Below are 12,691 nucleotides of genomic sequence, written 5' to 3'. Positions count from 1 at the left end.
GCTGTAATGCCATGGCACTCTACCCAGGGGGACAGCTTGAGGCTCTGTCTCAAAAAAAAAAAAAAAAAAAAGACCTTCATTCACTCACCTTCATTCATTCAATGTTTATTAAGTCACTATTCTGGGACAGACAACATATGAGGAATTAGGGCTGAGAAACAGTGCCTGACACATTGGTGCTCAATAAATACTTGTTAAATTAGTGAATGAAGAAGTCACACCTCAAACTACAAATTTTCCCCTTTCAATTGGCCTTTTTACTTCATCATAAAAATATGCTTGGGTACTCCCATTCTAAAATTAAAACCACAGAAAGATTTCCTTTTGGTCCTACCAGTCCCCACAAGCTAATAGTCTCTGCTTCTCTTCAGAGGAAGAATCTAGGAAGAATAATCAACCACCATTTGCTTCTCTGCTTCTTCACACCTAAGCCATAGCTTCTGACCCCATCATCCTACTGAAATGACTCACCAAATCCAAAAGACAATTTTCAGTCCTTAATTTAACTTCCCAAAACATCTGAGACTGGCAACTCTCTCCTTGAAAATCCTCTACCTTGACCTTCATGAAGGCAGAGCCCTTGGTTTTCTTTGCAATCCTTCTAGCTGATTATCCTCAGTTTTTCCCCTTCCTGTCTTAAGCAGTAGTGCCCAAACTTTTTAGATTTCAACTTTTCAAAATTGGAAAGTAGACTGTATACACACACACACTTGTACTATAATAAGATTATGTATTTGTACTATACTACAAAGCACACAAAACTAAAATTTTTTTAAAAGGGTAAGATACCTATGTAGTATTCTTCACAATCATGAGAAAACATCAGACAAATCCAAACTGAAGGGCAGTCTACAAAATATCTGACCATTACTATTCAAAAAAAGATGAAACAAAAAATAGATAACAAAGCTGGGTATAGTGGTGCATCTCTGTAATCCCAGCTACTTGGGAGGCTAAGATGAGAGGATTGGCTTGAGGCCAGCCTGGGCAACATAGCTAGACCCCTTCTCCAAAAAACTAGATATAAATGGAAGTTCTGTCCAGTACATTCCCTCAGTATCCAAATAGATCACCTAGCATACTCCACTTTGGAGAGTGAGGGCTCCATTCTTGATCCTCACTGCTTTTCTAGTCTACATCTCTCTCCCGATCAGAGACACCACAAACACACTGATAGCTCCCAGACTTTTATTTCTAGCAGAGATTTCCCTTGAACCTTAGACCTACATACCCAAGAGTTGGCTAAGCATTTCCTTCTAAGTCCCATGGGTCCTTCAAGCTCAACAGGTTCAAAACTGAATTCACCATCTTTCTACATGCTTCTCCCGTATTCTTGAATACCACCACCTTCAACTCAGCAGCTCCTATCAGCCATCTTTAAATCCTCCCTGAGGGCTCGGCGGCTGTGGCTCAAGCAGCCAAGGCACCAGCCACATACACCACATACACCTGAGCTGGCAGGTTTGAATCCAGCCCAGGCCTGCCAAACAACAAGGATGGCTGCAACCAAAAATAGCTGGGCGTTGTGGCAGGTGCCTATAATCCCACCTACTTGGGAGATGGAGGCAGGAGACTCGCTTGAGCCCAAGAGTTGGAGGTTGCTGTGAGCTGTGATGCCATAGCATTCTACCTAGGGCTACAGCTTGAGGCTATGTCTCAAAAAAAAAAAAAGAAAAGAAAAGAAAAGAAAACAACAAGAAAAAACTATTAAATCCTTTCTTAGCACCACAGGTAATTACCCACTGAATTCTGTTGATTTTTTTTTTCTTCTCACAAATCCTTTCCCCTCCATATCTAGTACACGCTCTTCAAGCCCTCACCAGAACTGGCTGCCTTATAACCCTGTTACTGATCCAGCCTTTCCATCACTTTTTCAAAATACAGCTCTGTGCACTCATCCTTCTACTTAAATGCCTTCACTCACTGCCCAGAGTCTTCAAAGTAAAATCTAAAACATGACACCCAAGGTACCTTACTAACTTTATTTCTGGGATCTCAACTCAACCCCTATACATTCCAGCCCCACCAAACTATTTGCCCTTTTGCTCTCACATCTCCATCTCTGTGCTTTTTTTTTTTTTTTTTTTGAGACAGAGCCTCAAGCTATCCCCCTGGGTAGAGTGCCATGGCATCACGCTCGCAGCAACCTCAGACTCCTGGGCTCAAATGATTCTCCTGCCTCAGCCTCCCAAGTAGCTGGGACTACAGGCGCCCGCCACAACGCCCGGCCATTTTTTGGTTGCAGCCATCATTGCTGTTTGGTGCGCCCGGGCTGGGGATTTGAACCCGCCACCTTAGGTGTATGTGGCTGGCGCCTTAGCCGCTTGAGCCACAGGTGCCGGCCGAGCCCATCTCTGTGCTTTTTACACAGTGCTTTTACACACACTGTTCTATCTCAAATAGCTTTTCTTCCCACCTCAACTTTTCACATATTTGCCCTAGGAGACAACTTCCCTGAGGAAATTTCCCTCAGCCTTCCCAGTCTGGGCTAGAGGTTAAGTATCCTTCTCTCTGGGAACTCTACCATACTGTGCTATGAGCTTTTGAATGGTGGGTGGAATCACTCAATTAAGTGAAAAATGAGTCCTCCTACTGTCGTTGGGGCATCAGTGACCAAATCAACCATCTTTCCATGATGTCCATTCAAATCCCATGCTTTTGCCCTTGGCTTTTCCTCTCCAGGGTCAATATCTGATTTTTTTCAAATACTCCTCATGACATGGTATTCATAACTGTAGTTCCCCTCCTTTCTCTCTAGTTCCCTAGCTCTCTCTCTAGTTTGGTAACAATGTTTTAAAGGATTTCTATTATTTCCTGAAATAGAGAAGTCAGAGTTCTTAAAGATGTTTTCCATTACATCACATTTAGTCATTATGGAAAATAATAATTTAACCTCACCTGACAAGACCAAGCAAGGCAGAAGCTGACAGGATCAGGTTCTTGTTATATAGAAAGTAGACTGTTCCAGGAAGGAAAGCATGTTCAAACCATGTACAGGAGCAATTATTTTATCTTACACCAAAAACAAAAAAAAAACCCTACTCACTGAATCAAAATATTATCAGTCATAACATTAAAAGATGGAATTTCAATATTCAGTTAAACCACAGTATCAAAGGGAAGATTTTTTTTAATTTTGAAAACTGAATTAAATTTAAAACTTCCCCCAAAGTATCTCCATAGATGAGCCAGAAACAAACAAAATAAGAGAGACAAAACAAAGAATCAGCCTCGGCCTCCCACAGTGCTAGGATGACAGGTGTGAGGCACCACGCTGGCCTCCCATAGGTTTTCAACTGACACAGTGGGGACCAGAACACCCATTCCACCAAATTATTCTCAACTTGGCCTCTTGTTCACTACTATTTGTGCCCTCAGATCCCTCCCACAGTAAATGGGCTAACTGTGCTACAACACATAAAATGAAAAAGGCCCAGGTTTTCACACCACTGATCTGGGTTTAAATCCAGCTTTGCTACTTTCTACCTGTTCAGTGTTGGGTAATTTATTTAAGCTTGAAAACTCTGCAAAATGAAGATGATATGCTCTTCTAAGGATTGCTGTAAAATGAAATGCAATACCACGTGATACACAATATGAGGTCAAACATTAACTGACTTCCACTCCTCTTGCTGAATCCTAGGGAACCTAGGTTCCAGTCAGAGAGCTACCACTTATTGACATGTGACCCTAAAGATATGACTCATCCTAGTTTCCAAATCCTTAAAATCGGGAAGTGAGACAAACTACTGAGAGGTGCTTTGTATCCGCCTAAGGAAACAATTACATAAACAATGTATCTGTCTCAACCTTTGTATCCTGAAATACATATAAAGGAGGGGAAGGGATTTCACCAATTTTTAATGGCAACCACTAAAAATGAGAACATCATACAAATGCAAAAACTCGCGGCAGCCGATGGCAGCTAAGAAGCCTGCCTTGCCTTCTTTGAAGAGGACTGCGGTTCAACACTCCACTGAGGTCTTCCGAAGGACCTCTGGAGCAGAAAGAGGCCAGGTCGACAGGAGGTCAGCGGCTGGACGGGTGGAGCTGCCTTTCTCAAGGAGGCAGAGGATGAGGCCGGCCCAGGAGTCCCCCCCACGCAACCCAGCCCCGGGCCCAGCGGCCGGTCAGACCCCGCAGCCACAGGCTGATCCGGAGAAGAAGCCGAGAAGAAGGCAGCTGAAGCGAGGCCACTGTCTCCCCGCACTGCGGAACCTGCCCCGCTGCCAACCGCCCACGGCCTCCCCCGACCTCCAAGCCCCGCGGCAGAGGGCCTCCAGAGCACTCAGCTCGCCCCCGGCTCCTCACCTGCCACCAAGGACAGGAGCATGACGAACACAGCCATGGTGCCGCGGCGGCCGCAGGGGCGACACGGAGCGGGCCGGCGGCACACAAACGACCACCTCACTGAGGGGGATCGTCCGGACTCCTGCAATCCACCCGTCCGTGGCCTCCGCGGGGACAGCCGCGGCCTTCTCCACCAATCGCCAGCCACGCCGCGGCTACGGGAGAGACGTATCTCGGGAAACGTCAGGCTGATGGGCGGGGCCTAAAGTAATGGATAGAAGGCACTGCCAATGGTAGGCAGCGATTAAAAAAGCCGGGCAATCCCGCCTCCCAGTCGGTGAAGACAGGTCACGAGATGGAGGGTAGGGCGGGTGGTCGGATGGTTTGACTGAGCCAAAGTCGAGGGTTCTGAGAACCCACGGTATGGGACGCCCTCCCGGGTGTAGACCCTTTGATTGTTCGCCAGTGATGGTCTCCAACCAGGGTGTCTGTCTTTCCGGATCGTGTGCCTCCGCCTCGCTACGGATGCCAGCTGTGAAAGGCGGGGCTGGTTCGGGTTTCGCTTTAACGGAAACGCAGATGCTGAGCACCTGATGGGAGGAAGCCGGGCGAGTCAGGGAAACCCCTGCCCTCCTAGTATGGTGTCAGATAAAATACAAGACTCCCAGTTAAATTTGAATTTCAGGCCGGGCTCAGTGGCCTAATGCCTGTAATCCTAGCACCCTGCGAGGCTGAGGCGGGAGAATCCTTTGAAGCCAGGAATTCGAGACCAGCCTGAACAACATAGCCAGATTCCATCTCTACCCACCCCCCCAAAAAAAATGTAGGCTCGGCGCCTATAGCTCAACCGGCTAAGGCGCCAGCCACGTACACCTAAGGTGGCAGGTTCGAATCCCCAGCCCGGACCCGCCAAACAACAATGACGGCAGCAACCAAAAAATAGCCAGGCGTTGTGGCGGGCGCCTGTGGTCCCAGCTACTTGGGAGGCGGAGGCAGGAGACTCGCTTGAGCCCAGGAGTTGGAGGTTGCTGTGAGCTGTAATGCCACGGCACTCTACCCAGGGGGACAGCTTGAGGCTCTGTCTCAAAAAAAAACAAAAAATGTAGCCGGGCACAGTGCCTCCCGCCTGTAGTCCCAGCTATGGGAGCTTGAGGCAGTAGGATCTCTTGAGACCACGAGTTGGAGACCAGCTTGAACAAGAACAAGACCCCGTCTCTACTAAAAATAGAAAAATTAGCAGGCCTGATGGTGGGGCCTATAGTTCCAACAACTGAAGAGGCTGAGACAACAGGATCACTTGAACCCAGGAATTTGAGGTTGCTATGAGCTAGGCTGAGGCCACTGCACTCTAGCCTGGGTAAGCGTGAGACTCTTGTCCCAAAAACAAACGAAGTATTTTTGATTATCTGGAATTCAAATATAACTGGACATCCTATATTTTGATTTGCTAAATCTGGCAAGCTTACCTCCAAAGACTTCCTGATATATGAGGAGTAATGGGGCAAAACGTTAGTTAACTAGGTACTTCATGCAGTCACTCAGTTTCTCATCTGGACAAGGTGTTCTCTGAGGCTACGAGTATGTAAAGGATAAGCATACTAATTAGGCCAGTATCCTCCCTCCCCACAGTTTATAGTCTTTTTCTTGTGATATGGGACAAGAGGTGACACAGTCTAGCACCTGTGGTCAGAAAGTGATGTCTTAGCTGATGACTTTGAAAAATGGGTATGTTTCCTACCTTGGTCAAGGGTAGGGGATGGGGAGATTCTGTCAGTGAAAAACTGTAAGGGAGAAAGCTCTGTAAGGTTGAGCATTAACTGTTTATTTTGACCAAAGAGATTGTATGGAAGAGAGGAACTAAACTTTCGGTTAGGGATATATTTATTGAGGAAATTAAATTGTACGTTAAAGAACTATACTTCATTTGGTAGGGAATGGGGAGCCATTGAAGGCATTTGAGCATTGTTTAATGTTTGGTTTTTGTTTTTTTTTTTGAGACAGAGTCTCACTTTATCACCCTTGGTAGAGTGCCATGGCTCACACAGCTCACAGCAACCTAACTCCTGGGCTTAGGCGATTCTCTTGCCTCAGCCTCCCAAGTAGCTGGGACTGCAGGTGCCCGCCGCAACGCCCGGCTATATTTTGTTGCACTTTGGGCGGGGCCGCGTTTGAACCTGCCACCCTTGGTGTAAGGGCCCCGTGCCCTACCCACTGAGTCACAGGCATCGCCTGCCTGGCAGTTGAGCATTGTTTAATGCACAAATGTAAGACAGAGTTGTTGGGGCGGGGTAGGAAATGCCTTACTTACCGGGGTCCTCAAACTACAGCCTCGGGCCACATGCCACCCACCTAGGACATTTATCTGGCCCGCAGGGTGTTTCTGCCACCGCTGCCTGTCCTGCTTAGCGGCCAACTCGTCCGGGGGCCCGCAGTCCGGACTTCCAACGATCTGAGGGACAGTGAACTGGCCCCCTGTTTAAAAAGTTTGAGAACTCCTGCCTCAGTTCCCAGCCTCCATTTTCTTTTAGGGATTAACTGAGGGCAGAAGAAAGGAAAGCAGGTTGAAAGTAGTCTCCGCAGGAGTTAGCCAGGTAGCAGACCCACGGGAGGAAAAACTTGCCCAGCTGAAAACTAGGATCAGAAAAACACTCCCCAAATCGTTTGACCTTTCTGGAACCCACTATGCTTACCAAAGTCATTCTCAATTTAGGGAATGGAGTCTAGATTTCCTCACTCAATTTTGAGAAATAGAAAACTTTTTTTTTTTTTTTTTTGCAGTTTTTGGCCGTGGTTGGGTTTGAACCCACCACCTCCAATATATGGGGACCGGTGCCCTACTCCTTGAGCCACAGGCGCTGCCCCAAGGAAACAGGAAACTTTCAACTCTTGAATTTCCATTTTTTCAGAGGGGAATTTGCACAAATGTGACTTTAAAGAAATCTGAAAGGAAGTAGAGATATTTTTCCATTAGGGATGTGAAATTATTAGAACCAAAATGTCTAAACCAGATAATTTCCAAACATCAACTCTTGACATGACTGACTTGAAAAAATTTAATCATTTTTCTAAAATTTCATTTTACGATGAATTCATTTCTCTTCACATCACCTAAAATTTCATTCTTTGTCCATCTTGCTGCACATCCTAGAACAGGTTTTGAACCACTGGCCCTGCAGGAGAGCTTATCTAAATCAACCTTATTTAGGGACATAATCAGCTAAAAGTGGAGCAGAGCAGGGCTCCTGCCATTTCACTCAGCCTAAAGAAGTAGGGAAAGGAATGGATTTTTCTGTTCTTAAAAGAGTTCTAGGACATTCTTATTTCCTTGAGTTTGAGGAAGACTAAAAATATTATAAATAGATTAGAATATAAAATAAATCCCTCCCCCCCCTCCAAGAAAACCTGACAATGTTACAATCTCTTATACTCTTATGTCTTAGAGACTAACATCCCCTTTCAGGCCAAGGGTGAATAACTTATCCTTTACATCTAAGGCCTTTTTTCACCTGAAGTCTCAAAGGGGCATTGCTGCTCCATATAGCCTTGGAATTTAGCAAGATAAACTTTGCAGGAAGCCTTCTTGTTTCGCATATCGAAAGACTGAAACCTAGGGAAGGGCACCTACTCAAAGTCACATTCTAAATCGTCAGCAGTTCTGCTTTATGAATGCAGACCTTCTGATTCAATCTTTAGTGCTCAGTAAACAACCAGCGAGGTGTAGTTAACTTTTCCATTGAAGCATTTAGAGGGGAATGCGTGTGTGGCAGGATAAAAGAGTATTTGAAGTTATGACCCCATTTGTTAACCTAAAAGAAGCCTTCCTCCCTCTCCTCTCAGGGCAAATAAGAAAGACACTAGTCATCCATGGCCCTCAGGGAAGGATTCTCAGAGGAGAACCAAGAAACAAAGATGTCAAATTCTTGGCTCTTAAGTTTCAAAGCTAGAGGTCCAGTTGTAAGATGTAAAAGAATATTTAATGCTCACTTTGGTAGAACATATACTAAACTTGGAATGATGCAGGGAAGATAAGCATGACCCTGACCCCTACACAAAGATGATATGCAAATATCATTATTCAGCATTTCATATTTTTAAACTAAGGAAAAGTTGGAGGAGTTGGACAAAAATACCATGTATGGAATTTGATCTCTTTGACTAATCACAGAAGAACCAACTCAGCCAGCTTTACTTTAAGAAAAAGAAAAGAAAAGAGTAGGTAATTCCATTTGGTTCCCTAACTCTGCTCCCCACTCCCTCAGTTAATTCTAGCAATGAATTCTCAGTGGTCCCTGAGTGAGCTTAGTGACATCATAGCCTGGTCTCTGCAAATCAGCCAGCAGAGAGCCCTGTGGGCCAAGATAATGCCAGGTCCCCCAGACTGAGCAGCCTCTGCTAAATTAAAATTAAGATTTCTGTTCTTCAAAAGGCACAGTGTATAGTATGGAAAGGTGGGAGAGGGGGAGAGTAGCTTTACAATGCAGAGACCTGACGAACACTATCTCAGAGAGGTGATCAAGGTCAACATCAACAGTGATCACTCACTTTGACAGTGTGTACCCTTGATGTGGGATGAGAATGGCACCTTACCTCTGTGATCTTCCTCCCCAAACCCATAGCCCCAGTCTAATTATGAGGAAAACAATCAGATACATGCCAGTAGAGAGGCATTCTATAAAATATCTGACCGCTGCTCTTCAAGGGTTGTCCAAAAGAAGGGAAGTCTGAGAAATTGGGATAGCCAAGAGGAGCCTAAGGAGACATGATCACTAAATATAATGAATGAGGTGTCCTGGCGCCTGTAGCACATTGGTTACGGTGCCAGCCACATACACTGAGGCTGGTAGGTTCAAACCCAGCCAGGGCCAGCTAAACCACAATAACAACTGCAACCAAAAAATAGTTGGGCTTTGTGGTGGGCGCCTGTAGTTCCAGCTACTTGGGAGGCTGAGGCAAGAGAATCACTTAAGCCCAAGAGTTTGAGGTTGCTATGAGCTGTAACACCAAGGCACTCTACTGCGGGCAACATAGTAAGACTCTATCTCAAAAACAAAGAAACAAAGAAACAAACAAACAAAAAACCATAATGAGGTGTCCTGGATGGAATCCTGCAGTAGGAAAAAGGAAGTCTGAATAAAGTATAGGCTATATGTAATAATCATGTATCAATTTTGGTGTATTAATTGTAACAAATATGGGAACTGTCTCAATTTTTCTGTAACTTTATAACTGTTCTTAAAAAAATAGACAGTAAAAAGTAAAACTATAAGCCACAAAATGGGAATAGATAAGTTGTATCCAAACTGTATAAATCACATCTATGAGTCAATAAGAAAAGACAATCTAGTAGAAAAATGGGCTACAGAGTTGTACAGGCACTTTACAAAAGAGGAAATCCAAAATCCAGTAAATATATAAAAAGATTCTCAGCTTCATTACTAGCTAGGGAAATGCAAATCTGAAAGTGTGAGATATCACAGCACACCACTAGACTGGCAAAAGTTAAGAAGCCTGGCCATGCCAAGTGTAGGCAAGCACTGTGAATCAACTGAAACTCTCCTACCATGCTGGTAGGGGTATAAATTAGTGCAACAATGTTGGAGAGTATTGCTAATCAATAAAGTTGAAGATATACACACCCTATAAACCAGCAGTTTATGAATATATACATACCCTATATTCCAGCCATTTCTTGGAATAAATGCTATAGCAATCTACACTTAACATGTCTCAAAACACATGTGTAACAATGTTCCTAGGCCAGGAAATCATGATTGTAATCCTAGCAGTTGGGGAGGTTGAGGTTGGTGAGGATCCATTGAGGTCATGAGTTCAAGACCAGCCTGGACAACAACAACAAAAAAAAAAGAGGGCCAGGCGCAGTGGCTGAGGCAAGAGGATTGCTTGAGCCCAAGAGTTCAAGGTTACAGTGAGCTATGATCACACCACTGCACTCCAGCCTGAGTGACAGACTGAGACCCTGTCACTAAAAAACAACAACGAAGAAAATTTGTGTTTGTTTTCTGATTATCCGTATTCTGAACATTGATAGTGTACATTCATTTGTGTGTTATATTTTACAATAGAAAGGTTTTAAAAATCTAGTTTGCTTTTTTGAATCTCGAGGTGCCACCTCCCTTTGACTTGGTAGAAATTATTTGTATGGGGTTTTAATTTATGTTTGGAGAATCTTGTGTTTACAAAACATGTCTTCAGTGAGTGTGGAAGTTTCCAAAGAAAGGCCAGTATTGTGGTTGGCATCCTAATGGCTGCCTTCCAAGAGATCTTAGAGATAGTATCTACCATGAGAATTCACCACAGGGCAGAATCCAGTTCTCAGCCTTCCAGCCTGAGAACCCCAATTCTGTCAGTGTTTCAGAATGAATCCAACTAGATAACATTGGCCCCAAATAATAAACTCATAAGATCTTAATGTTGCGAGTAGCTGTTTGTTCATTTACAGTGAGATATGTAAGTGGTAATCTGCATATTCATGTCAACCTGGTTAGCGTGCTCTCTACAGAATGCAAGTGACACAGGACTCCCAGTTACTCAAAATAGACTTGGTGAGTATACAATCAAAGCAAATATTTAATGTATTAGGCTCTGTTTTACCCATCTGCACAGCTGGAATTGTACCCACTGGGCAGACTAGATACTTATGTCAGATAGGACACTGTAACACACCTTCTCTTGGGGGTGACTGTATGGACTATGCTTTGCCATTTATGAGAGCTTCCCATCCCCTTCCATGATCCTTATCGTCCTGTGTGTACTTTACGAGGCCATTCCCTGGCCCAGTGAACCAGGGGTGGTCTTGTGACCCAGACTGGGCCAATGGGCTAGAATTCTGGGGTTGGGCCCAAAAGATTCTAGCGATTCTTTTGTAGCACTTGAACAGGGAAATCTGTGAATTACCATCTTTTGCCACATACTCAGAGGTGCAGAAACTGGGCTGCAGAAAGAGAAGAGTCTGTGGAACACACATCCAAAAACCAGAAGACAGGAAAGACCAGATGTGTCTGTACTTCCTGCCAGCTTGAACGTTCTTAATTCTCACCCCTGGGGAGTCTCAACTGAATTCCCTGACTTAGAAGTACGTGTGAGAGCCCAGAATTCTTACAATTCAACCTCTTCTTTTCTTTTCTTTTATTTATTTTTTGAGACAGAGTCTCAAGCTGTTGCCCTGGGTAGAGTGCTGTGGCGGTATAGCTTCAACTCTTAAGCTCAAGCGATTCTCTTTCCTCAGTTTTTCTATTTTTAGTAGAGACAGGGTCTTGCTTTTTGCTCAGGCTGGTCTTGAATCGGTGAGCTCAAGCAATCCACCCACTTTGGCCTCCCAGAGTGCTAGGATTGACCACATTAAGTGTACATTTTGGTGGTGTTAAATACATTCTTGCTGTTGTGCAACCATCACCACCATCCGTCTCCAGAACTACTTCATTTTGCAAAACTGGAATTCTGTACCCATTAAACAGTAATTCTCCATTTTCCTGTTCCTCCCAACCCCCCGCTCCTGGCAGCCACCATTCTACTTTTTGTCTCTATGAATTTGACTACTCTAGATACCTTGTATGGATGAAATCATGTAGTGTTTGTCTTTTTGTGATTGGCTTATTTCACTTAGCATAACATCCTCAGGGTTCATCCACGTTGTAACAGGTGTCCAAATTGCCTTCCTTTTTTAGGCTGAATAGCATTCCACTGCGTGGATCTACCACCTTTGTTTATCCATTCAGCCATTGATGGACATGTGGGTTGCTTCCACCTTTTGGCGATGGTGAGTAAACTGCTGTGAACACCGGTGTGCAGTATCTGAGGCCCTGCTGCTTGTCCATTTTTCTTTTCTTTTCTTCTCTCAGGCTCCTTATTACATGCTTCCACTGACAAACCTCTGCCTTCATAAGGTCTGTCAATACTTTTGATCAAACAACAGCAAAATCATAATGGCTCAAAAGCCAGTCAATATCTCTGAGGTGACTGTGTGGCTATTGTCTTATCTAAAACGTGTCATAAGGCGGGGCACAGTGGCTCATGCATGTAATCCTAGCACTAGGGAGGCAGAGGAGGGTAGATTGTCTGAGCTCAGGAGTTTGAGACCAATCTGAACAAGAGCTAGACCCTGTATCTAAAACTAGCAGGGGCATTGTGGTGGGCACCTGTAGTCCCAGCTACACAGGAGGTGCAGGCAAGATGATCACTTGAGCCCAAGAATTTGAGGTTGCTGTGAGCTATGATGCCATGGTACTCTACCCAGGGCAACAGAGTGAGACTCTGTCTCAAGAAAAAAAAAAGTTTTTTTAAAAGTAGAGTATTGTCAATTAGCATCTAATAGATATTTTAACTCACATGAGTAGAAAACATTTTTTGTTAAGTTGTTCATTCACCCATTCATTCACTCCTT

The 12,691-nt window shown here is 44.5% G+C and overlaps 1 protein-coding gene and 1 pseudogene across 1 annotated transcript in view; one reads left to right on the top strand and one right to left on the bottom strand.

Moving 5' to 3' along the window:
• The window catches only part of ATP6AP2 (ATPase H+ transporting accessory protein 2), a 30,160-nt gene extending 25,686 nt beyond the window's left edge, over positions 1-4,474 (bottom strand). Inside the window, exon 1 of the mRNA XM_003799896.3 lies at positions 4,312-4,474. Within this exon, the coding sequence (XP_003799944.1) occupies positions 4,312-4,348 (37 nt within the window). The 5' untranslated portion in view covers positions 4,349-4,474. The remainder of the gene's footprint in view (positions 1-4,311) is intronic.
• Positions 4,475-8,268: 3,794 nt separating this feature from the next.
• Positions 8,269-8,383, top strand: LOC111728449 (annotated as a pseudogene).
• Positions 8,384-12,691: the final 4,308 nt, after the last annotated feature.

The sequence above is a fragment of the Otolemur garnettii genome, unplaced genomic scaffold, assembly GCF_000181295.1.
Source record: "Otolemur garnettii isolate 467f Iridium unplaced genomic scaffold, OtoGar3 scaffold00158, whole genome shotgun sequence".
NCBI lineage: Eukaryota > Metazoa > Chordata > Mammalia > Primates > Galagidae > Otolemur > Otolemur garnettii.
The sequence above is the reverse complement of the archived record's forward strand: the minus strand, read 5'-3'. Positions and strand labels throughout refer to the sequence as shown.